Source organism: Hyperolius riggenbachi, chromosome 2, assembly GCF_040937935.1.
Source record: "Hyperolius riggenbachi isolate aHypRig1 chromosome 2, aHypRig1.pri, whole genome shotgun sequence".
Taxonomy (NCBI): domain Eukaryota; kingdom Metazoa; phylum Chordata; class Amphibia; order Anura; family Hyperoliidae; genus Hyperolius; species Hyperolius riggenbachi.
In genome coordinates, this window is record NC_090647.1 from 279965370 (window position 1) to 279991403 (window position 26034).

The window sequence follows — 26034 nt, forward strand, 5'->3', positions numbered from 1 at the left end:
TGACTATTAAATAGCTGATCACAGGCAACCCAGAGATATACATCGACCACAGGCTGTGTGTACAGCAGTTTTTGCCTGGCTGAAGGATGACGCAGCCCCTGTCTGCAGTACCACGATGGTAGACTCTCCACTACATGCCACCTCACAACGACCAATCCCTGATCAGCCTACTGTCACCCCGATACACCGGCATTCACTCACCTCTCCTCCTGCCTCCCGGCCGTCTCACTTGTGATCTGTCATACACACTCACACACCGGGTCACTCCGCCGGAAGCCGCGTCACCCAGACCTTCACCTCCCCCTGACGTCATCATCCACCGACATCTGTCAAGAACGAAGCGAAAAATGATTGTGATTTGCTCGGGTGTTACCGGAGTAACCGCATCAGTTAGTTTAGCTATGGGTTTCCTGAAACAAAGCGACAGTGTGCTCCGCGAAGGAGAGACGGAACAGGAACGTAGCGACAACTTGAACATGACGTCATCTGAGCCCGACACCTGAATCAGGAAGTAGTGAGAGAAGACAGCGTGTGAGTGCTGGGTGAGAGAGCTGCCCTACTGCCTCTGTCTATCTATATGACTTCTATTTTATTTGCATCCTTTATTCGCTTATACGTGTTACTATTATTATTTAGGTCTGAAAGGGGGAGCTTAGGAGTTTGGCATAGCGTATGGCCACGGGAGGGGAGGGGGTTGAGTAGCTAGAAATCACCGAGCTGTAGAATAGCAAACCTTTTCATCTCTTTGTATTTGTCTTCTTATTGTAACGTTTTAAATTTATAGTATATTGCTTACACAATTTTCTGAAGCACTTTATATTGTAAATGGAATTGTGTTGAACAGTCCTCATCCAGTGAGCATAATTGCATTACCTCTAAAACCCAGTTCACAGTCCACATTATTATTATTATTATTTATTGTAGTTATAAAGCGCCAACATATTACGCAGCGCTGAACATTAATTTAGGTTACAGACAATATTTAGGGGTGACATACAGCAATATGACAATACAGGAATAATAGAAAACCAGATCACACAGCACAGTATGAGTACAAGGTAATGCTTAGTCAGTCACTGGATTGAGCATGGAGATTAGGCAAGTTAGGTTCACTCAGATGCATAGCATGGGTTCACAGTAATGGAGGTGCATGATCAGGTAGGACACAAAAGGAGGAGGACCCTGCCCAAAGGCTTACAATCTAGAGGGAGAGGTAAGGACACGAACGGTAGGGGACCAGAGTTCAGCTGTAGGTTTAGAGCACTTGTGAGGGGTAGTAGGCCAGAGTGAAAAGGTGAGTTTTGAGGGCTTTCTTGAAGATGTTGAAGGAGGTAGGGAGTTCCATAGTGTTGGAGCAGCTCTTGAGAAGTCCTGGAGGCGTGCATGGGACTGGGTGATGCGGGGGGCGGTTAGGCGAAGTTCATTGGAAGAGCGGAGTGAGCGGCTAGGTGTGTACCTCTGAGTAAGATCGGAAATGTAGGTTGGACAGGTTTTGTGGACAGATTTGTAGGTCAGACACAGTATCTTGAATTTGATTCTGGACTGGATAGGAAGCCAGTGGAGGGATTCTAGGAGGGGATCTGCCGTGGTGGAGCGATGGGAGCAGTGGATAATTCTGGCTGCCGCATTCATGTTGGACTGCAGTGGGGCTGTTCGGGTCATAGGGAGACCAGACAGCAGGGCATTGCAGTAGTCAAGGCGGGAAATTATGAGGGCATGGATGAGGAGTTTGGTGGTGGCAGAGGTCAGGAAAGGGCGAATCTTACAGATGTTACGAAGGTGGAAGTTGCAGGACTTTGTGAGGATTTGGATGTGGGAAGTGAGGGAGAGTGCGGAGTCCAGGGTGACACCCAGACAACGGGCTTGAGAGGTAGGGCGAATGGTAGTGTGGTTAACAGTGACATGCACATCTGGGAGGTTCGTGGATGGCCGGGGTGGGAAGATCATAAATTCCGTTTTGTCTAGATTTAGTTTCAGGAACCTAGCGGACATCCAGGAGGAGATGGCTGATAGGCAGGAGGAGACCTTGTCCATGGTAGTGGTGGATATGTCAGGGGTGTGGAGGTAGATCTGGGTGTCATCTGCATACAGATGATAGTTAAAACCCATGGAGGAGATAACCTTGCCAATGGAGGATGTGTATAGGGTGAACAGTAGGGGGCCAAAGACCGAACCTTGGGGGACTCCCACCGAGAGGTGGTTGGGGTTGGACGAGGACTCATTGAAGGCGGTCGTGAAGGAGCGGTTGGAGAGGTAGGATGAAAGCCAGAACAGGGCGAGATCGTGAATGCCCAAGGACTGGAGGGACTGGAGGAGTAGGGGATGATCTACTGTGTCAAAAGCTGCTGAAAGGTCAAGGAGGAGGAGAATGGAGTATTTACCTTCAGCTTTAGCTAAGGCAAGGTCATTGACCACTTTGGTGAGAGCAGTTTCGGTTGAGTGGGCAGGCCGAAATCCAGATTGCAGTGGGTCTAGGATTGAGTTGGCATTGAGGTACTGGGTCAGGCGTTTGTGAACCAGACGCTCCAGGAGTTTTGAGGCAAAGGGGAGGAGGGAGATAGGACGGTAGTTGGAGGGTAGCGAGGGGTCGAGGGAGGGTTTCTTGAGCAGGGGTAGTACAGTGGCCTGCTTGAAGTCTGAGGGGAAGGTGCCTGTGGATAGGGAGAGGTTGAACAGGGTAGTGAGGACTGGGGCCAATTCCGTGAAGTGAGGCTGGAGTAAATCAGAAGGGATGGGGTCAAGGGGCAAAGTAGTGGTATGGGAAGTCTGCAGTAGGTGGTTGACTTCCGAGGTGGTAGTAGGAGTGAAGGTTGTGAGGGGAGGATAGGGTGGAGGAGGAGCTGGTTGGGAGGGGGTGGGAGGTGAAGATTGGATATTTCTTGGCGGATGGAGACAATTTTGTTGGTGAAGTGGGTGGCTAAATCTGTGGCAGAGAGGGAGGAAACTGAGGGTGGGGGGTGGGTTTAAGCAGGGAGTTGAAAGTGGCAAAAAGACGCCGGGGATTGGAAGCTTGTGCTCCGATGAGCTTGGTAAAGTATTCCTGCTTCGCATGAGCAAGGGCAGTGTGGAACTGCAGCAGGTTGGTCTTGTACTGTAGGAAATCCTGGTTAAGTCTAGTTTTTCTCCATTTCCGTTCAGTGGCGCGTGTTTTCCTCTGGAGGTTGCGAGTATGGGTAGTGCGCCAGGGCTGGGGGTTAGGGGGTCGGTGGCGGCGAAATATTGGTGGAGCAGCTTTCTCTAGGGCTGATGAGAGAGTTTGGTGATACTGAGCTGCAGCAAGATTTGGACAGGTTAGGGTGGGGAGAGTGGAGGAGAGGGCATGGAGGGGGTCAGCAAGGACGCTAGGGTTGAGCTTGCGTAGGTCTCGCTGCCATCGACCAGGTGGGAGGGTGGCTAATTTGGAGGTGCCTTTCCGTGAGGAGGTTGAAGGTGAGAAGGTGATGGTCTGAGGGTGGAAAGGGTGCGATGTCAAGGTCTGCAATGGTGGTAGATTTAGTGAATATAAGGTCGAGAGTATGACCTGCAGTGTGAGTGGGGGTGTTGGCGTGTTGTACTAGTCCAAGTGAGTTGGCAATGGTGAGTAGCCGGGTCACAGCGGAGCTCTGGGCTTCATCGATGGGAATATTGAAATCCCCAAGGATGATGGTGGGGAGGTCAGAGGAGAGGATGTGAGGGAGCCAGGAGGCAAGGTCATCGAGAAATTGTGGGGTGGAGCCCGGAGGGCGGTATAAGACCGCAACAATGGCAGGGAGGGGGTGGTAGAGGCGGATGGTGTGGGCCTCAAATTATGTGAATTGTAGAGAGGTAGGTGGGGTGAGGACACGGAAGGTGCAGGATGGTGAGAGGAGCAGACCCACCCCTCCCCCGGTCCTATTGTCTGGTCTGGGGGTGTGACTGAGGTGAAGCCCCCCGTAGGAGAGGGCAGCCTCTGCGGCAGAGTCAGAGGAGGTGAGCCATGTCTCAGTGAGTGCGAGGATGGTGAGGGATTTGGAGAGGAAAAGGTCGTGGACTGCTGTAAGTTTATTGCGGACGGATCTGGCATTCCAGAGACCGCAGGGTAGGGGGAGTATGTGTTTGTGGGTGGGATGGATGGAAATAAGGTTGGAGCGAGGATGGGTGTTGAGGTTATTTGTGGACAGAGGGCTGTGAAGTGTATGAAGCAGGTCAGCAGGGGATGCTTGTCTGGCAGCAGGCTGTGGCCCAGGATTGGGTGATATATCACCAGCTGCAAGTAAGAGTAGGAGGGAGAGAGTGAGCAAATGTGAATGGGATTTAAATGTTTGTGAGGTTTTTGAGCTGCTGGAGGGAGAGAGAGATTTCAGGAGAGCTAAGTAATGTTCATGAGAAGCTGAGTAATGTGAGGAAAGCAGAGCAGGTGAAATGAATATGGAGTGTGGTACACTGGGAGGGTGCATATTGCAATGCAACTTGTAGATGTTTGCAGACAGGCAGAACATAAGAAAAGGTGCAGTAAGCATGGTAATGGTCTCTGATCATAACCAGGAAGTTTCCAACCACTAAACAGTTTATATGAGTATGCAGTTAATGCAAGCAAACCTGTGTAAATAAAGAAGCAGAGTCTACTTGGCTGTGCAACATATGTCCAGCAGTGGCATTTGTAGCAATAGCATTGGAGGCAGTTGTGGATGCCGAGTAGTAGTTTCCAGCAGAGTCCTGTGGCTGTTGAATCCTGTTTGAATTCCTGGGTGAATGCTTGGTAAATTCTTAGTAAGTTGTAAAGCACTTTGTAATAAATGGCACTTCGGAATTAAATGGCACAAGTGACCTAGGCCACGAGTGACCAAGCTCCAGCACTTAAATAGGTATGGTAGCTGCTATGGCTGAATTAGAAGTGATTCTCAATTAGAAATTGGGAAAACCGTTCAGCTGAGGATGGGAGTGGCTACCAAAAACCAGGCCTGCTGCAATAAATAATTACTGCTCACTGGGCCGGAACACAAAGGATTCACAAATGTAATCTGGGAATTTACTAACACTGCTGAACTACTTAAATTTATATTTAACAATCTTAATAGCAGTGTATGTAGCAAGCATACCAATATACCACATAATGAGTTTCGTGTTTCTAAAGGCGCCCATTCATTACTCCAGGCAGCAATTCTTAATCTTTTTACCCTGGAGGAACCCTGCAAATAGCTTTTTGATCTCAAACCCTGCAAATGTTTTTGAGGATATGTGCACATTATTATTATAGCAGACCCAAATCAAACATTTTTTTTTAATTCAAAATATTTAGTTGCACCACTCTGACACATACAAAGATAAATAAACACTCCTTCAAGCCTATGGCCCGGTTTACATTAGCATTTTTTTGCGGAGCCGGTCATACTAATCTGGCCATCAGGATCAGGAAAAACTGTCCGTTTTTACAGCCAGTGTGCTGTAAACTGCCAGTGTTCTATTTGTTACTATGTAGCTGCAAAACCTTACGTTTCCGTTCCGTTGAGCAAAACAGTCTGGAAAATTAGGGCCTGCAGCATTTTTTTTGTCTGTTCAGAGGAACGGACCCCGGACCCGTACACAGGGCTGTGGAGTCGGAGTCGTGGAGTCGGGCAATTTTGGGTGCCTGGAGTCGGAGTCGGGAAAAAATGCACCGACCCCGACTCCGACTCCTAATGAATTTGTAACTGTAATTAAAATAGAAAATATGATAAAATGTTCTATTTCTCAGATAATAGTCATTACAAATAATGTATATATACACTATATATACACTAATAGCCGTGCTTAGTCCACAAAAATGAAATAAACCAATCAAAATTAGTTACTTGTGCTGCTTCAATAAAGCAGTCCCCGTATTTTTAAGGTCAGACATACATATCTGATTGTGACTGTATATATGATGTGTACACAGGAATCTCTTATATATACTAAATAACATCTATGCTGTAAGAATAAAGCCTGATGTGTAGCTGTGTCACTAATAGAGATGGTCAACGAGATGGAAATAATTCTGCATTGATGCTGATTTATGCAAATGTATGCACTCCCTTTGCTGATGAAATCAAATAATTTGATATGTTGTTAAAATTTGGTTTGGGGGCTACAAATTAAAGGGTACCTGAAACGGATGAAAAGTAAAGTTTTATACATACCTGGGGCTTCCTCCAGCCCCCTTCAGGCTAATCAGTCCCTCGCTGTCCTCCACCACCCGGATCTTCTGCTATGAGTCCTGGTAATTCAGCCAGTCAACGCTGTCCAGCCGCATGCCGATCCCACAGCCAGGAACATTCTGCACCTGCGCAATAGTACTGCACAGGTGTAGTATGCTCCTGGCGGCGGAGTGTGTGCATGCGCACTACGCCTGACTGGCTCAAGTACCTGGACTCATAGCAGAAGATCCAGGTGGTGGAGGAGGACAAAGAGGGACTGATTATCCTGAAGGCGGCTGGAGGAAGCCCCAGGTATGTATAAAACTTTAATTTCATCTGTCTCAGGTTTACTTTGTTACACAGTAGTACTATACTCTACATATGCACTCCCCACAGAGCTGCAGGGAATCCACTGAGAATGCTGTGCACATTGAACACAGGGGTGTTGTCTGTCACCCATAAACCTTGTTCAGATTGTGCATGAAGAATGTGTAATAGAGGAAGAATCTCCTCATTCCCCTGCAGAGCACCTGCACATCACTCTTACATGTACCCACAGTCACATTGCCTAGGGCCTGACAGATGTTCTTTGTTCCGGTCTGTACCTTTTACAAGTACTCTTACCAAGGACTAGTTTTAGTCTAAAGGGAATAAATATAGTAGTCTACATATCCTTCTCACTTCAGTTGTCTTGTAAAATTCCTAAGCGTTGGCAGTTAAGAGACGAATTTCATGTTACATACTTTTAATCAACAAAATTGTAATATGCAAATTAGAGGAGTCGGAGTCGAGGAGTCGGAGTCGGTGGAATCCTAAACTGAGGAGTCGGAGTCGGTGGATTTTTGGACCGACTCCACAGCCCTGCCCGTACAGCCGGTTCCGTTTGCAAATGCAGATGTGAACCGAGCCTATGAGTATTTCAGTGCATGCTTTTCACCCTTCTCTTTTCATAACTAGGGTTATACAGGGGGCAGCCATTAGCAATTCCTCCTTTGCCGGACACCACCTACTCCACCAGTCTGCTGGATTTTGTCCCGGCAATATGAAAGGAAGGGAGGGGTTCCTCCAATAAATGTAAAATATTTTATATTTGTCATCATGCAGCTGAAAAAAAGGCTGCTATTTATTATTATAATTTTAGAAAATAGATTTTATTTCTGAAATCTTGTATTTTTAATTTGGGTTTACTTTAATGCTTCATTTTACAGTACCCCCTATTATCTAGTATACTCTCTATTATACTTCCCCCAACTCCTACAATGGGAAAAATGCCAAGGAACCCCTGCAGAGTACTCAAGGAACCCTGGTTGAGAAAGCCTGCTCTGAGGCATCAGTATTCGTCAGATTCAGTCATAATGTTTGAATCTACCTGGTATTACGTGGCCACCCGATTGTAATATTGATTGATTTCCAGCCAGAAACTATCAATTCAGCATGCTGGAAAAAAATTACTTGGAAGGGATCAGTCTGGTGCGCTTCAGTAGCGGCATGTGTAATGTGTATCCTCCGGATCCATGGTGAGTGAGTATCCTCCATTGTCCCGTATCGTCTCTGCATAGCCACTGGGCGTCTACCATGTGACCTGAGGTACAGGCGTCACCGGCAGCAATAGAGAGAAAACACTGGGAAAGGCATGATGGTATATTGATGGGCTCCACTGCTTCCACACTCCCCATGGGCCAAGGAGTACATATTACATGGGGGGAGACCTGGGAGGCAGCTGTGCAGATTTCAAATAGATTTCATGCTAAAATTTGTTGCACTAAGCTGGCAGCAATAAATCCCTCTCCATTCACATTTGATTAGAGATAAATCTATTTGATGGTTGAAACTACTATCTTTCTGCCACTGTATGTACCTTAAGGCAGTGCAAATATACTACGGAGTGTAGAAATAATTTCCACTTGTGTGCAGAGGTGGCTCTGCTTAAAGGGACTCTGAGTAGTGCCTGTGGGTATACCTTTAAGCATACCCACAACAAATTAATTATATCCTCACACCTACCGGCATGATGTTTGTAATTGTATCCCCCTGGGTTCCTTGTATTTCATTGCATTGCACTGAATGGAGCTGCCGACACTGGGGAAAGTGTCGTCCTGCATAATACAAAACTGAATAAGGATCCCAAGATGGCAGCCACGAATTCGATCGCAAAAATAACGAAAACTAAAAGGTAGGGTGGCGGTTTATATATCATTGGAAAGAGGAGAAAGAGCGCTTCAAAATTAGGCATCTTTCCATAGTTACTGCACTGCTCGGAGTCCCTTTAATTTGAACTAACGATTTCTTAAATAAATCCTCTTCACACGTCATTTAATTCAGCTGAAGTAAGGTAACCACTTGTTTAAGGAGAAAATATCTAGTGTAGTTTTTTTCCTGTTGACAATTTCTATTAGATTTAAAGTGAATCTTAACCACTTCCTCCACTGCTACAGTATATCTACGTCAGCTGTGGCACCCTCCAAGCCACAATGACGTAGATATACTGACTTGTTTGCAGCCCTGCTGTGCACGATCGGGTGCGCTTCAGAGCGCACCCCCCCAGCACTGTCAGCTGCATTACTAATTGGCGAAAGGGAACATGTTCCCTTACAGCCAATTAGTCCACCCCCCTCCCATGAACGATCGCTGCAGTAGTCAACTGCAGCGATCCTTCATCTGTCCCCCTCCATGCATAAATAGTTAAAAAAAAAATCCTCCAGCAAGCAGCCTCCCTCACCTTACCTCATTCCTGCGACTATCCTGAAGCCCGAGCCTCCGATCCCCGCTCTGCAGTCAGCCCTGCTATGCCGAATATCTGGGTCCTGGCTTGATGACGGCATCTGGCTATCAATCCTGGGGGACATCTAGCTAACTGGGGGGGGGGGGAGTGTCTAATAGCAAGGCGCATCTGGTTACCCGGGGGGGGGGGGGAGATAATCTAAAACGGGGGGCACATTTGGCTATGATGGGGGGCCGGTGCTAATCCTGGGGGCACATCTGGCTATAATTAGGGGCGCATCTGACGATCTATGCTTGGGGTGGCAAATGCAGGGGACACATCTGTCTATACTGGGGAGGGGCTTATATTGGGTACATATCTGACTATCCTGGGGGGGGCTGATATTGGGGACACATCTGGCTATCTATTCTGGGGGACATAATACTAGTGGCATGGTTTTTATGACAGTAGCACTTTTTATTTTTTAGCTGGAACCGATAAAAACTGAGAAATCATGCATTTTTAATTTTTTTCCCTCTTTTTTTTTCCCATTAAAATGAATAGAAAAGAACTATTTTCTTAGTACAAAATACCCCCCAATAAAAGCCTAGTTTGTCTTGAAAAAAAAACTGTATATAGATCATTTAAGTGTCATGAGTAGGGATAAAGTTATTGCTGATTAACTAGGGTCATGGCTAAAACATCAAAACGGCTCTGGTTCATAAGGGGGAAACAAGGTCTGGATGCAATGTGGTCAAGCCCCATCTACACTATACGATTCTTTGTGGGATTCGATTACGATTCTATTTACGATCTGATTAAATCTGACATGTCCGATCGGGATTCTATTCATTTCGATTTGCCATTGTTTTGCAATGGCAAATTGAATCAAATCGAATCCCGATCGGAAATGTTGGATTTAATCGGATCGTAAATAGAATCATAATAGAATCGCACAAAGAATCGTATCATGTAGATTGGGCTTATGAATAAAGGGTTAAAAACACTTTTCCAGTCATATCAAAAACCATACCTTAAGGCTGTAGACACACTGGGTGCATTCTTTCTGACCATCAGAGCTTTGTGGGCGCTCTTTAAAAAATGCTCTCATTGACGTGCATTAAAATTGCAGTAAAATTGCCACGATTGCGATTTAAAAAAAGAAAATCACAATCACAGCAATTTCACTGTGATCTTACCACAATTTTAATGCAAGTCAATGAGAACAGTTTTTAACCATCTTAGCGGTATGGACGAGCTCAGCTCGTCCATCACCGCCGATGGCTGCCGCTCAGGCCCTGCTGGGCCGATTTTGTTGAAATAAAAAGCAGTACACGCAGCCGGCACGTTGCCAGCCGCGTGTGCTGCCTGATCGCCGCCGCTCTGCGGCGATCCGCCGCTATCAGCGGCGAAAGAGGGTCCCCCCAGCCGCCTGAGCCCTGCGCAGCCGGAACAAATAGTTCCGGCCAGCGCTAAGGGCTGGATCGGAGGCGGCTGACGTCCATGACGTCACTCCGCTCGTCGACATGGCGACGAAGTAAGCAAAACACGGAAGGCCGCTCATTGCGGCCTTCCGTGTTACTTCTGGCCGCCGGAGGCGATCAGAAGAACGCCTCCGGAGCGCCCTCTAGTGGGCTTTCATGCAGCCAACTTTCAGTTGGCTGCATGAAATAGTTTTTTTTTTATTTAAAAAAAACCCTCCCGCAGCCGCCCTGGCGATCTTAATAGAACGCCAGGGTGGTTAAAAAGCACCCACAAAGCTCTGATGGTCAGAAAAGCTCTCAGAAAGCGCTCTGAGGGCCCATTCACACTAGTGCAATTAGCGTGCGATTCCCGCTAATTGCCTAAGAGCTGGAGCCTTTTAAAACTGTAGTGCTATTCTAACTAATGGCAGTGATCTTACTGCCGCGATTGGCACAGATCGCAGGTGTTTTGCAATTAGCGCCAATCACAAAAAGCATTACCTGCAGCATTTTTGCCGCGATTCTGGATCGATCGCAGTACAGTGCTTAATAAAGCATTGCAGCATAGTGCTTCATAAAGCATTGCAGCACAGTGCTTCATAAAGCATTGCAGTACAGTGCTTCATAAAGCATTGCAGTACAGTGCTTCATAAAGCATTGCAGTACAGTGCTTCATAAAGCATTGCAGTACAGTGCTTCATAAAGCATCGCAGTACAGTGCTTCATAAAGCATCGCAGTACAGTGCTTCATAAAGCATCGCAGTACAGTGCTTCATAAAGCATCGCAGTACAGTGCTTCATAAAGCATCGCAGTACAGTGCTTCATAAAGCATCGCAGTACAGTGCTTCATAAAGCATCGCAGTACAGTGCTTCATAAAGTGATCGCGGAAGTGTACAGTGATTTTACCTCGCTAAGCGATAGCATTTTGCCTTTTTTAACTACTTCGCGACTGCTCCACGCCGATTGGCGTGAGCAGCGCGGCAGCCCCAGGACCACTCCACGCTGATTGGCGTGAATGCAGAGAATGCTGCAAAATCACTTAGTAAAATGTTTCAATACGCTAAGCGATTTTTAGCCCTTAAGGTGCCCCAAATTCTATGCATCTCCCGAAAAGGTAGCCATATAATGTAAATTATTTGAAAGAAACCATCCACATGCATTTAGTTATTGCTTCACTTCAACAGTAAAGGCCCGTTCACACGCTCAGTTAATGTTGCCTAAATACCTCGGCAGGGCCGAGGTGGTGCAGACACGTTGCCCGGTTCTTTTCTGTGTGGAGTTGGGGGGGGGGGGGGGGGGGGGAGGGGGGGGTTGGTAAATAGCTTGTTCCCGGAGGAGACCGCAATGGAGCACTATGACGATAAACTGTAAAATTTAAAAGGCATATGTACACTTATAAATGAAAATGCGTCTTAGTGTGAAAAATATTGCAAATAACTTTCTATGTAGCTGTGACTTATAATAAGTGTTATTAATTAGATGGCTCTGAATTCTGACCAACATGTTTTGATTTGTACTTGTCCATCTCCTTATGGGGGGTTCACAAGGTTCCTTAAAGTGAATGTTTACCACTTTAAAAATCAAAAAGTCAGATACTCACCTAAGGAGAGGGAAGGCTCGGTCCAAATGAGCCTTCCCTCTCCTCTCCCGGTGCCCGGTCCCGTGCAGGATCCCCCGTAGCAGTATTCAACCAGTTCGGTCAAATACTGCCACTTCTGCAGCCGAAGGGAGCTTTCGGAAGCCTTCGGGAGCACTCGGGCTCCCGAAGACGGGCCGCTCCATACTACGCATGCGCGAGCGCCCTCAATGACGCACTTGCGCGTGCGTAGTATGGAGCGGCCCGTCTTCGGAAGCCCGAGTGCTCCCGAAGACCTCCGAAGTCCCTGCGGCGGCGGACGCGAACGGGGGAGCCAGCGCAGCATTGAGGGCACCGGAAGAGGAGAGGGAAGGCTCATTAGGACCGAGCCTTCCCTCTCCTTAGGTGAGTATCTGACTTTTTGATTTTTAAAGTGGTGACCATTGGCTTTAAGGTTTTGCTTATTTTTAAAAGCACTTACTAAATGGCAGTTGCTCGGTTCAACTGCCAGAATTGTGCATAAGTTGGACTACGGTTATCAAAGACATGATCTGGTTTTGTTGTGAGCTCCATGTATGTCATACCAGTTATCTATTGTGCAGCGCTGCGTAATAAGCTGGCACTTTATAAATACAATAAATATATAAATAAATACATACATACACTTCAAACTTACGTCTTTGGTGCACACGGGAAGCTGAAGTGGCTTTAAAGGAGAACTGTAGAGAGAGGTGTATGGACGCTGCCATATTTATTTCCATTTAAGCTATACCAGTTACCTGGCTATCCTACTGATCCTCTGCCTCTAAAACTTTCAGCAATAGACCCTGGACAAGCATGCAGCAGATCAAGTTTTTCTGATAATTTTGACAGATACAAGATTAGCTGCATGCTTGTTTCTGGTGCGATTCAGCCACCACTTCAGCCAAATAGATCAGCAGGGCTGCCAGGCAACTGGTATTGCTTAAAAGGAAATAAATATGGCAGCCTCCATATACCTCTAACTACAGTTCTCCTTTAATGATAAGTGATATCCTTTAATTATGGAGGATGTGGAAGTTTAGTGCAACAAATAGGAGCTTATAACTCCTGAATCCCTTGGGACCTGATGCACTAAAAGGTGGTAAAGTTGCCGTGCACAGGAAGAGCGCATCAATCTTACCAGTACGAACGCCGGGGGAGCACTGCGCGTTAACCAATAGTCAAGGATATACAGTTAGCACATAATGCCTGGTACACGCTACTGTGGCGGAACGGTGGCATAGTGGTTAGCACTCTCACCTTGCATTGCTGGGTCCCAAGTTCAGACCCCAGCCAGGGCACTATCTGCATGAAGTTTGTATGTTCTTCTTGTGTCTGTGGGTTTCCTCAGGGCACTCCGGTTTCCTCCCACATACCAAAAACATACATATGTTAATTGGCTTCCCCTAAATTGGCCATAGTCTACAATACATACACTACAGGTTACATATTATGGTAGGGATTAGATTGTGAGCCCCTCTGAGAGATAGTTAAGTAACAAGACAATATATACTCTGCACAGCGCTGTGGAAGATGTCAGCGCTATATAAATACTAAATAATGATAATAAAAAAATGTACCCACAGCCAGCTTGATCGGGGATCTCCAACAACAAATGATTGTTCCCTGATCCACCTGGCCAAATCTGCAAGTGTCTTGGCGGAAATGAACAATTGTGGCAAATTACCGCAAAAGTCAATGGGGGTCAGAACGATATGCTCCAACATGGCGGTCATTTAAAAATGACCCTGGGTGTCCTGCACTGTGAAGAGTCGTTTAACAAATTTTCGTTACTGTCACATGATATAATGAAAAAAAAATTTGCTGCTGAAAAAATCGTATGAAATATCATTTCACGGGTGTGGACCTTTATAGAGAGCTGTGGTGAGTAAGGCACCATTTCCACTAGGGCAGAATCTGCAGTGTTTCCCCGCAGGTGAGTCGTACGGTGAAATGCTGCTTATGTGCCCAATAACTTGCCATCCAGATCACATGCCGTTGTGGATCTGGATGGCAAGTTGCTGATTTTTGCAGTACGTACCAGAATCCCTAGCCACGGCTAAATGATCTGGATGCGTACCATTGCTTCAAGTCCTGGAGTGTGTCTTGCAAGACGCATGCCGGCTATTGGAAACCAGCCCTCTCCTTTGATTATTCAGCAAAGACCCTTTGAATAAGGAAATTTCCATTTACTGGCTAACTCAATAGACTGAAGATGCAAGCTTGCAAAACCTCTTAGGTTTGTATATTTGATTAAAGCAGAACGACATTCAAAATTTCTCTCTATTACAATAAATTAACCACACTGTTATCAATTTTACAAACACTTAAAGAGACACTTAAGCCAGGAATAAAAAATTAGTTTTACTTGCCTGGGGCTTCTACCAGCCCCCTCCAGCCGTCCCGTGCCCTCGCAGTCACTCACTGAGCATCAGGTCCCCCGCCGCCAGCTAGTTTTGTTTTCACCGACAGGCCTGGCCATGAGTATTTTTCTTTGCTTTCCCGTCAGCAATAGTGTCCTGCACCTGTGCAGAACACTATTGAGGACGGGAACATGAAGAAGGATATGCGTGGGCAGGCCTGCGCAGAAAGCCCGCCGACTCCCTGTCAGTGAAAATGAATCTAGCTGGCGGCAGGGGACCGGAGGCTCCGTGAATGACTGCAAGGGCACGGGACGGCTGCAGGGGTCGGTAGAAGCCCCAGGTAAATTTTTTTTTATTCCTGGCTTAAGTGTCCTTTTAAAGTGGACCTGAACTCTTGCACAGGACTGAAGAAATACATAGAGAAATGCACCATGTATGTATTTAGAGAGTTTAGCCTGTTTAAGTCTCCCTCATTTGTGTTTAATAACAAGTTGTAATCTGATCTCTCCCTGTGTCACATGACTGCCTATGGCAGATAAGGCAATTTGAAAGTACAGCAGATTAACAATATGTCTGCTTGCATGAATCAGGAAGTAGAAACAGTGCAGATTTATTTTAGGATTTGTATCAGGTGTAACAAAGAAATGTTTTTTTATTAGGTTATTATACTTTTACATATCTTTTAGAGTAGAGAGGACGTTCTGAGTTCAGGTCCGCTTTAAAATATGCCTAAAAGGGTTAAAGGACAAATGAAGTGAGAGGAATATGGAGGCGGCCATATTTATTTCCTTTTAAACAATACCTGTTGCTTGGCAGCCCTGCTGATCTATTTGGCTGCAGTAGTGTCTGAATAACACCAGTAACAAGCATGCAGCTAATCTTGTCAGATCTGACAATAATGGCCTCAATTCACTAAGATCATGCTGGAGATAATAAGGCAAGAGAAAACTTACCTCCACACAGTAAGAGAGTTATCTTATCTCTTCATTCCTTACGTTACCTCTTCTGTAGTTAATTTACCTCCTCTGTAGTTGTTACCACCTAGTTATTTTCACACGCAGTTAATGAACAGCCTGCCTTTAACTCTGGAGTTATTTTAAGATTTAAAGAGTTAACTTAAAGACAGAAGAGTTAACTTTAGGTTTGCCTGAGGTAAAATACTACATGCCTTATCACCATGGTAACAACTCTAGAAGAGTTATTAAAGACAGGAGATAAGCCTAGTGAATTGAGGCCAATGTCAGAAACACCTGATTTGCTGCATGCTTGATCAGGGTCTAAGGCCACATACAGACATCAGACCATAGTCTTTGGAAAATGAAAGATCACAGACCAATCTTACCACCCTTCATGTAGTATGAGAGCCATACCTTCACAGTCTTTTCTATGGAGCTGAACTCCACATCAGAAAAAAATCATTGCAAGATGCTGCACACACAGATGCTGTACAGACACAAAAGATCAGTATCTGCAAAAGATCTGTTCCTGCCAAAAATCCATTCCTCCAAATTGCAATGATAGTCTATGAGATCTCCAGATCATCATACACACATGATTTAACTGACATTCATCTGCAGATCTGAAAATCCATCCTGGTGGATCTGATCTGCAAACTTTTTAACATCAGGAAACATACAGTAAATAGGAATAATGTAGGTTGCTGCCCTCTAGTGGTTTATCCTGAAGATGCATTGAGAATAGGTTGCTGCCAAACATCGAATCTGCACAGTGTACTCCCTGTATGTGGAACTTAATTAATAGCACTTTCTTTGACAGTTGTATTTTGACACATTAGTTAAGTTATACAATGGCCTCAATTCACCAGTGGTTACCGACCTATTTATCTCATGGGAGGTAATTTACCTCCTGTGATATCTCCAAATAGCAATCCTCCAGAAGTATAGGGTGAAATATCCACAGAGAGAAATCCATGCGATAAATGTTCAATCAATAGGCGATAGCTAGTCGTTATTTTTTTCTCAAAATCACAATTCACCAGGGAAAAAAGGGGGTGTGGCCATTCATTATTTTTTCATCTATTTATCCCCTGAATGTACCTGGAGATGTGTGGTTTTTCTCACAGCTGCTGCTGCAGCTAGTTTACTAGCAGCACACAGTAACAGCTTATACTGTACATATTTCAGGCACCAGAGAGCAGCCCATTTACACTATTTAGCATATTAAGCATTATTAACCTCCTTGGCGGTGCCAGGCAGCGCTAAGGGGTGGATCAGGACTCCCAGTGACGCCCCGACGTCGGTGATGTCATCTCGCCCTGTCGCCATGGCGACGGGGGAAGCCCTCCAGGAAATCCCGTTCTTTGATCGCTGAAGGCGATCGAAGCGGGCGGGGGAATTCCGCTGAGCAGCGGCTATCATGTAGCGAGCCCTGGGCTCGCTACATGATTTAAAAAAAGAAAACTGCTGCGCTGCCTCCTGGCGGAATTTTTTAGACCGCCAGGAGGGTTAAAGGGACTCCGAGCAGTGCAGAAACTATGGAAAGATGCATACCATTTTGAAGCTCTCTTTCTCCTCTTTCCAACGATATATAAACCGCCGCTCTACGCCTTTTAGTTTTTGCAATCAAAATCGCGGCCACCGCGAAAATATCGAAAACTAAGCTAGTAAGGAGTACCTTTAAGCATTTACAACATTAAGTGGATGAGTGAAACGAAGGAGGACTCTGGATACATTTTTCATCGGGAGGGAGTGTGAAAATGTATCCAAATACCTCCTCCGTTTTACCCATCCACTTAATATTGTAAATGCTTAATATTGCTTAGTATGCTTAATATGCAGAACGGAGGGAGGGATTTGTAATGGAAGGAGAGGGTCAAAAAACAGGGAGGGAAACCCTCTGCGGTCACATGCTGGTAATAACCTCCTCCTTCTACCCACAATCCTTTACTTACAGCATCCAGAGAGGCAGAGTATCACATGCAAATCACTAATGCCGCATAACTATCGACCGCTTATCGCACGGTTTTCGCATCCATATAGCTCCATTATCGCACCATTATCGGCTGCTACCGAACACTCCCCTCTCTATCCTCTCACAGTGGTGAATTGCAAACAAACTGTTAAAATACCGCATGAGATAAAATACCGACTTTTTATCTCTTACTAACTCTTCTCTGGTGAATTGAGGCCATTGTTGCTGTTATTTTCATTTGAAGGACCACTCAAACAAGTAGGCAGCTAAAAAGGTTTTGGACTAATCCATTGCCTCATGGGGGATTCTCAGGGTTTTCTTTGTTTTCAAAAGCATTTCCTGACCGGCTGTTGCTAAGTCTAACTGACAAAATAGTGTGCAAGTGAGTTGGGAGGCAGGCTGGTATCTTACTATTTTGGCATTTAAACTGCCATTCAGGAAATGCTTTTGAAAACAAAACCATGAGAATCCCCTATGAGGAGATAGACTTGTCGAAAACCTGTAGTTTCTGTCAGTCTGTAACGGCTTACTTTTTCCGCTGGAGTGGTCCTTTAAATTACAGTAATGCCTTCTTAAAGCCAAAAACCACCATTTGATAGTGTAGTGGGCAAGTACCTACAGTAAATCTAGCACTACTTGTGTAATGAAATGAAACTTTTGCAACTAAAAATTATATTCTAAAATTTGCGTAACCTGAAGTAGCCCAAAATAATGACTAGACAATCAGCTCAATGTGTACTACTCTTGCTTGGCTGCATTACGCTGCTGAGACTGCAGAGGGCAGGGCACAGAAAGAGGATTATGGTCAGAGACTATTGCAGTCTGCTGTTTGAAAGTCCAGGTTCTAGCCCAGGCATGGGCAAACTTTAGCCCTCCAGCTGTTAAGGAACTACAAGTCCCACAATGCATTGCAGGAGTCTGACAGCCACAGTCATGACTCATAAAGGCAAATGCATTTGTGGGACTTGTAGTTCTGTAAAGGCTGGAGGGCCGAGTTTGGCCATGCCTGTTCTAGCCCCATACACACGCTCAACAGCGGTCTTTCATGCAGCACAATTATCAAACAACTTTTGTTGTGTAACAAGTTGAACAACCAAAAAAAGTTGCTTGCTATTGTTCAAAGAACTGATAAGACGTCAATCCAACAGTTGGATGGGAGTTTTTTTAGACACTTTCTAGTGTACCATTGCTGTGGTTGTGGAGAGGTATCTTTTTGGATCATTTTGCAAGTATTGAAAGTCATAGCTGGGAGTAGTACTGGAAAGGTATTTTCTAATAACACTAAAGTGATAATCCATTCTCAATGGAAATACAACTGTTGGAATGAGAGCTAGGTAGCAAAATGGCTAAAGGTGACTTTCAGAAAAATTAATATTCAAATTTTAAGTGTGTTTCCATTGGCTACTTATCACACTAGCTTCTATTATCCTAGCTTTGTCAGTTATTTCAGCTGAGAATTCATAAGGGAGTCACGTTACAAGGAAATTGAAGAAACTTCCTTTTTTGCATTATGCTCTGATTTGATGCTTGGAAATGCACACACTATAACTGCATTGTTCTTTACTGTTCATCTCCCATTGTGGCCCACTGCAGAGCTCTGGTACAGGAAGAAAAAGCAAAGGGAGATGGCAATAAAACCTTAAAGGACAACTGTAGCCAGAGGGATATGGAGGCTGCCATATTATTTCCTTCTAAATAATACCAGTTACCTGGCTATCCTGCTGATCCTCTGCCTCTTACTTTTAGCCATAGACCTTGAACAAGCATGCAGCAGATCAGGTGTTTCTGACATTGTCAGATCTGACAAGATTAGCTGCATGCTTGTTTCTGGTGTGATTCAGATACTACTGCAGCCAAATAGATCAGCAGGGCTACCAGGCAACTGGTATTGTTTAAAAGGAAATAACTATAGCAGCCTCCATATTCTTCTCACTACAGTTGTCCTTTAAGGCTGGGTTTCTCAGTAGGACATTGTGGTGCTGCGTTATAAAGTCTTATAGTGCAGCTTATCGCACTGCAATAAAAAGTCTATGCGATGTTAGTGTCACAGTGTAGTGCAGTGCGTTACCTTTAAACGCACGTTACCAGGTACAGGAAAGCATACTTTTCATTGCCTGTATGCTTCACTGTACCTACTTAATGCAACGATAATGCAGCATTAACCACTTAACGACCGCCCACTGCACAGGGGCGGTCGGAAAGTGGATGCCGCAAGGACCAGCTCATGCACAGAGGCGGCGGTCCTTGTACGGGCATGGGCGGAGCAATCGCGTCATCCGTGACGCGATCCTCCGCCGGGGATCGATGGCCGGGGATTTAGCCTCCAGCCCGCCGGCCAATTAGCAGCGCCGGCGGGCGGAGGAATACAGAAATCCGCCAATGAATGCGTATAAGGCACTTTGTTAGGTAAACAAAGTGCCTTATACATGCTTCCTCCTCGCCTTGTGGTCTAAGGGCTCGTTCCCACTGTTGCGACGCGATTTCGCCGGCATTCCGACGCTTGTAAAAACGCATGCGGATGCGTTTCCACATGCGTTTTTACCCGCGATTTCGCGTGCGATTTCGCATGGCAGGGTGTCATGCGAAATTAACCATGACACTGCCAGGGCAAAATAAAATTAAAAAAGGTGCGAAATCGCACGCGAAATCGCGGGTAAAAATGCATGTAACAAATGCATGCGTTTTTACTATTAAATACATTAGCGGCGATTCGCACGGATTCCCGACGCAGGCAAAATCGTTGGCTCTTTTGTGCGTTTCTTTACCGCTGAAAAAAACGCACCTCAACAACGCTACAGTGGAAACAGGCCCATCCACTTGCATTACATGTGCGGATCTGCATGCGTTGGACGCATGCAGATTCGCGATAGTGGGAACGAGCCCTCATTGTTCCAGAGACCACCAGCGAGGAGGAAGCTATAGTGAGTATACACCACACTTTTATTTTTCAAGCAGCCCCCCTGATCTCCCACCCCAGCCTTAAGACCCCCCCTGATCACCCCTGCCAGCACCCTTGCACCCCTCTAAACCCCCCCCCCCCCACACCTGTCACTAACTATCGACGCTATCCCTTAGATTAGGTCCCTAACTGCCTCCTAATCACCCCTGATCCCCCCCCCCTACCTTTAGATCACCCCCAGACCCCATCCCAGACTACCCCCCTGTATACTGTATACATCTGTATACAGCTAGCTTACCCCCTGATCCCCCTCTGATCACCTGTCTATCACCTGTCCATCACCCCTCAGCACCCCCACCCATCAGAGCAGACCCTAACTGCCCCGCGGGGGCAACCGATCACCTGCCCAGACCCTCGATTGCCCTCAGACCCCCCTCCTGATTACATCCCCTGCGCATTGTTTACATCTGTCCACCCCAGCAATCACTAACTGATCTTCGATCAGTAACCCCCTGTGACTGCCTCTCATTAGATCAGGACTCAGTCTGCCCCGTGCGGGCTCCTGATCAACCCCCCACCCCCTCAAATCGCCCTCAGACCCCCCCCCCCCAATCACCTTCCGAGTGCATTGTATTTGAGTGTGCTGTGATTGTATTCGATTGTGCTGCAATTGTATTTGATTGTCCCGTGATCTGCTTCGTTTGTCCCATGATTGTTTGATTGCCTCTGAGACCCCACTTCCCGCCACCCCCAACTCCACCCTCCCCCCCACCACCTCCAACCACCACCTTCCGAGTGCATCAGATTTTCTTGTGCTGTGATTGGATTCGATTGTGCTGTAATTGTATTTGATTGTCCCGTGATCGGCTTTGATTGTCCCATGATTGTTTGATTGCCTCTGAGACCCCACTCGCCACCACCCCCAAACCCCCCCCCCCCCCCCCCCCCACCCCAGATCATCCCCCTGTTACTATCCTAGTGATCTAAAAACAGTGATCCGTGAAAACTGACACTTTTTTAGTATCACTAGTGTTAGCAGTTAGGCCAGTTAGCTAGGCCCTTTTGTTAGGGTCAGTTAGTGCCCAGCACACTGCACCGCATTCACCGATTAGTCGCCGATTAGCGCCATCACTGTCGCTAATCAGCATTGGTACTATATAGTATCTAGTGATCATTCCTGATCGCAGATAGATCTATAGCAGTACATTAGGGTCACCTTAGTGTAGGCTCCACTAAAAACGCAGTGTTTACCCGATCAGGCCTGATCGTTCGCCCGCACTTGCGTTCAGCCGCCCCACTGTAGTGACAGATTTTTTTTTTCTGATCACTGCAAAAACACTGTACACTAGCTGTGGCGCTGTAAAGATCAGTTTTGATTTTTTTTTTTTTTGTATCAAAACTCAGTGACCACAGCTTTCTACCTCTCAAATACTCCCTTTTGCTAGGTAGGTGCTCTTTTTTTCTGGGTAGTCTCGGAGGAAAACCCCATAAATTTAGCAGTCCACAATGGCAAGAAGGGGGATTGCCGATGAGGAGGTATACAGGTACATGGATAGTAAATAATTTGGGTTCAGCGCTCAGGAAGACAGTCTCTGATACAATCACTTGTAAACACATATAGGGGGAGTATGCCATGCACCGCTCCCCCTCAAGTTGAATAAACTCACCGGATCCGCTGGCCAGATTGGGCCCGTCAGCGCATGTGGGGTGTAGGCCACCCCTCAGCCACCTCGGCAACCTCAGCTGGGCACTTGTAATTCTGAGCGAGACACTGCTCTGTCCAGCGTTGGAATAATAGTCCAGTGAATTGAACCTGTACCTATATTCATTATATTGCGATTACAGCAGCTAGCCAGACAGTGGAAGACAGCCAAGGAGCCAGTGCAATTTATAATAGACCTGATAACGTGACTTCCGGTAGATGCAGCATTCCAGCCAGGACAAGGAAGATGTCCTGGCTGGAATGCTGCATCTACCGGAAGTCACGTTATCAGGTCTATTATAAATTGCACTGGCTCCGCAGTGTTCTCCCCAAGCTCTTTTAGCCGGGTGCTACACCCGGCTAGATTTGGTGACCACCCGGCTGTCATCGGCTCACCTCCTCACCACCTCCTATGCTGTAAGTAGAGTTGCCCTGCATTTTCATCTCGCCCCACCCGGCTAATTTTTCCTCCCACCCGGCTACTATTTCATGCCACCCGGCTGGAAAATAATTCTGGGGAGAACACTGGGCTCCTTGGCTGTCTTCCACTGTCTGGCTAGCTGCTGTAATCGCAATATAATGAATATAGGTACAGGTTCAATTCACTGGACTATTATTCCAACGCTGGACAGAGCAGTGTCTCGCTCAGAATTACAAGTGCCCAGCTGAGGTTGCCGAGGTGGCTGAGGGGTGGCCTACACCCCACATGCGCTGACGGGCCCAATCTGGCCAGCGGATCCGGTGAGTTTATTCAACTTGAGGGGGAGCGGTGCGTGGCATACTCCCCCTATATGTGTTTACAAGTGATTGTATCAGAGACTGTCTTCCTGAGCGCTGAACCCAAATTATTTACTATTCACGTTTGGCTTCCTACAGAAAGCAGGGAGCGCTCCACCTAATGAACTGGGTGTCTGATCAGTTTCATCAACTTTAATAACTGCTTTTGGTTCACCTGTGCAGTTTTGATCCTATCTAGGCTGTGTTCGAAGCAGCCACGTCCAGTGAGCGCTATTATATGTTTGTGGTTATAAAGGTACATGGACCAGTCAGATGAGAGTGTTTGGGAAGACTCAGCCGAAGAATCATCCGGGTCCGAATTTAAACCTGTGGAAAGCAGTGGTTCTCTGACCGAAAGTGATGAGGAGGTTTTGGTCCCGGCTAGAGCCAGGCGTACCAGACCCCATGTCGTTAGACCGCAGGTGGCGCAGAACCGCCTCAAGGGCAGCAGGGTGGTGCTAGTGATGATGAGAGTTTTCTTGGTAAAGCAGGCACCAGCAGCGCAGCATCTCCTGGACTTAGTACCAGTACTTCCGTAGACCCTGGTGAAGTGGTGAGCGCCAGCATGGAAGTTGAAACTGGTACGGTGGCACGTGCAGTAGTACCCCCGTCGCAGCCACCAAGAAGAAGACGGGCCCGTAGTACCCATAGACTCCCAGAGGTGCTGGCAAATCCAGATTGGCAATCCCCTGATTCCGCCGCACCCGTAGTGCCCCCTTTCACCGCCCAGTCTGGAGTCTAGATGGCGACCGCTCATCTAGGAACGGCCCTAGACTTTTTGCAGCTGTTCATCACCCAGGTTCTCTTGGACTTAATTGTGGTTGAGACCAACCGTAAAGCCACACAATTCATCACCGAGCACCCGGAGAGCAGCTATGCCAAGCCTTTCCCGTGGAAACCAGTCCAAGTCTCCGAACTTAAAAAATCTTTTTGGCCCTTATCCTTCACTTGGGACTAATGAAACAGAATGTATTGCGGTCGTTTTGCTAGCTGCGTGCAGTTTCCGATCGCCGCCGCCGATTCGCCGCTGCCCGCCGCGCCGCCCCCCTCCAGACCCCTTGCGCAGCCTGGCCAATCAGTGCCAGGCAGCGCTGAGGGGTGGATCGGGATTTCCCTCTGACGTCCATGACGTCGGTGACGTCATCCCGCCCGGTCGCCATGGCGACCGGGGAAGCCCAGCAGGAATGTACGTACTGGACATTAGATAGTCATATGTCCAGCAGTATTCTTTAAGTATGGTCGTTCATGCGCTCTGATGGTTATTTAATACGTCTATGTACTAATATTATCTTATAACATGACAGAGGCAGCCGCCGTGGGCCACTTTGTTGGACGAATTTTGGCTGCCTTAGCTGTTATGGGTTATATATATTTAACTTTAGTTTATATTTATTTATATGTTTTGTTGATTTATGTTTTTCGAAGATGTTATGAACTCCGCCTATCTCTGTCCCACCCCGCCCCTTCGGCCTCCCATTTGGGGGCGCATCACAGAGGGTACATGTCGGAAGAAACTTCTTCCGCCTTTGCCGAGATGGAGTGCATTTGCGCTCCTGTGGTGTGCGTCCAGGCGTCACCGCCCTCTTGCGCGGGATGCTGACGTGGGAGTATGTGGGGGGCATGGCCGGGATTTGAGACGAGTGCGGCCACTACAAGAACGCCGTTATGGCGTCTCCTAAGCATGCTCTCCGCTGTCTGCCTTTGAAAAGGCCGTTAGTGAACGGCGAAACATGTCAGGCCATTGAACAGCGTGCCAGCCCCACCAACGTGCCACTTGGGACCATCTACCATGATTGATTTTGCCAAACTACAGCAGGACTGGTAATTTATGCATTATAATCCATGATTTTGTGGCTGGATTTTGACTATAAGGTTTGGACCCTTTGCTGGCATAGCAGGACTTGCTATCTACAATTGCTTGCTACACTATCTTGCATATGCTTTGGATTGCCTCCATATTCTGCCATTGCTGCTATTGAGCACTGAATCTTTGCTGGACCTTCATTGCCTGGTGCAGAAGGCTACAGATGCTGCTGCCTGCATGTATAACCATCATTAACCTGAAGCTGTGAATACAACACGCACTAACAGCATGACCAGCTTTCTCTGCTGATAACATTGCTTTATTTACCTCTGCTGGTTTATCTGCCCCTGCGAGTGGGGGGTACAGCTTCATGAACTTTAAATAGCTGGACTAATCCTACATCTTGCTTACAGCTTCTGTTCTATCCATCATTCACCTATGGATGTTATAATTGCCCCTGTGAGTGAGGGGTTACATTTTGTGGCATATCTGGAGTTGTCATCTTGCATTGCACATTCATGAACTGACATTATTGCTGTGAATGGAGGATCTTTTTTGACAATGATTCCATGCATGTGTGTGTTCCTTTAACAAGAATCAGCCAGCTATAATTATTTAATGAAGATTTTTCCAGTTTTTCAGCTTCACAGTTTTTTGGGGACTGCAGCCCCTCAAATCATAACGGATAATTGAAGTCCTAGTGGCATGTTGTGGTGGAGTGGCTATGTATTTTAATAATTTGAGTGTCATAGGGTTTATATGGGTTTTGGTTTCGTTTTAGGATTTTGTATGTTATTATTAATAAATATATTTGTACATTTTTCATGCACCCAAGAGCCAATTCTTATATATATTGTTGGCAGGATGCATGAGAAGTTATTATTACACTGAGGATTATTGCTATTGTATTTATATATTTTTCCTATCGACTTTTAGTCTCCTTTTTGAGTAGTTTATATAGTACCTTTACTAATAACTGTATAGTGATATTAAAAAAATGTATACATGCAGACTTGGAAAATAAGTGTTGGGTTGGCTTTAATTCTCCATTTTTTTCCTTTCTTTGTTTAGCTTTCAGGGGTGCATTGCTTTTGGCTAGCATAACTGCCAGATAAAACCGATCATCAAGAATGGATTACATTAGTAACCCCGGCACACTGACACTGGCAGCAGGAATCGCATGCGGTGTTTTACTAGGCTGGAGCCTGCGGGGTCGCTATGGCCGTTCTGGGAACATTACAAGACTGGCAGCAAATGATGTGGGAAGTGAAGCAAGTGTGATGGGAGAGAGCGGCGAGTTCAAGATGGTACTGGTTGTCCGGAATGATCTGAAGATGGGAAAGGGAAAAGTTGCTGCCCAGTGTTCACATGCAGCAGTTTCAGCATACAAGCAGCTACATAAGAGAAATCCAGAATTGCTAAAGCAGTGGGAGTATTGTGGGCAGCCCAAGGTAGTGCTGAAAGCTCCAGATGAAGATGCATTGGTTGAGCTCCTCACTCATGCAAAGCAGCTGGGACTGACCATCAGCCTCATCCAGGATGCAGGCCGTACACAGATTGCACCCGGCTCAAGAACTGTCCTTGGTGTAGGGCCTGGACCAGGAGACTTAATTGATAAAGTCACTGGACACTTAAAACTTTATTGATGCTGCTGTCAAAATAAAAGTGTAATGACAGATTTA

At 46.4% G+C, this 26034-nt stretch overlaps 2 protein-coding genes across 4 annotated transcripts in view; one reads left to right on the top strand and one right to left on the bottom strand.

Moving 5' to 3' along the window:
• The window catches only part of VMP1 (vacuole membrane protein 1), a 229023-nt gene extending 228610 nt beyond the window's left edge, over nucleotides 1-413 (bottom strand). For both annotated transcript variants that reach the window (XM_068268759.1, XM_068268760.1), the window contains exon 1: nucleotides 202-413. The gene's annotated coding sequence lies outside the window, so the exon portion shown is untranslated. The remainder of the gene's footprint in view (nucleotides 1-201) is intronic.
• Nucleotides 173-26034, top strand: PTRH2 (peptidyl-tRNA hydrolase 2). Of its 2 annotated transcripts, none has more exons than XM_068268764.1 (2): nucleotides 173-531; nucleotides 25424-26034. In XM_068268764.1, exon 2 carries the CDS (start codon nucleotides 25483-25485, stop codon nucleotides 25996-25998), a length of 516 nt encoding a protein of 171 aa, XP_068124865.1. In that variant the 5' UTR covers nucleotides 173-531; nucleotides 25424-25482; the 3' UTR covers nucleotides 25999-26034. The 2 variants fall into 2 exon arrangements, with proteins under 2 accessions (XP_068124865.1, XP_068124864.1); XM_068268763.1 differs by having other exon boundaries at nucleotides 175-542.

What these genes read in the sequence shown, in the direction of transcription:
- PTRH2 (XM_068268764.1), top strand. Translation starts at nt 25,483, where the DNA reads ATGGATTACATTAGTAACCCCGGCACACTGACACTGGCAGCAGGAATC.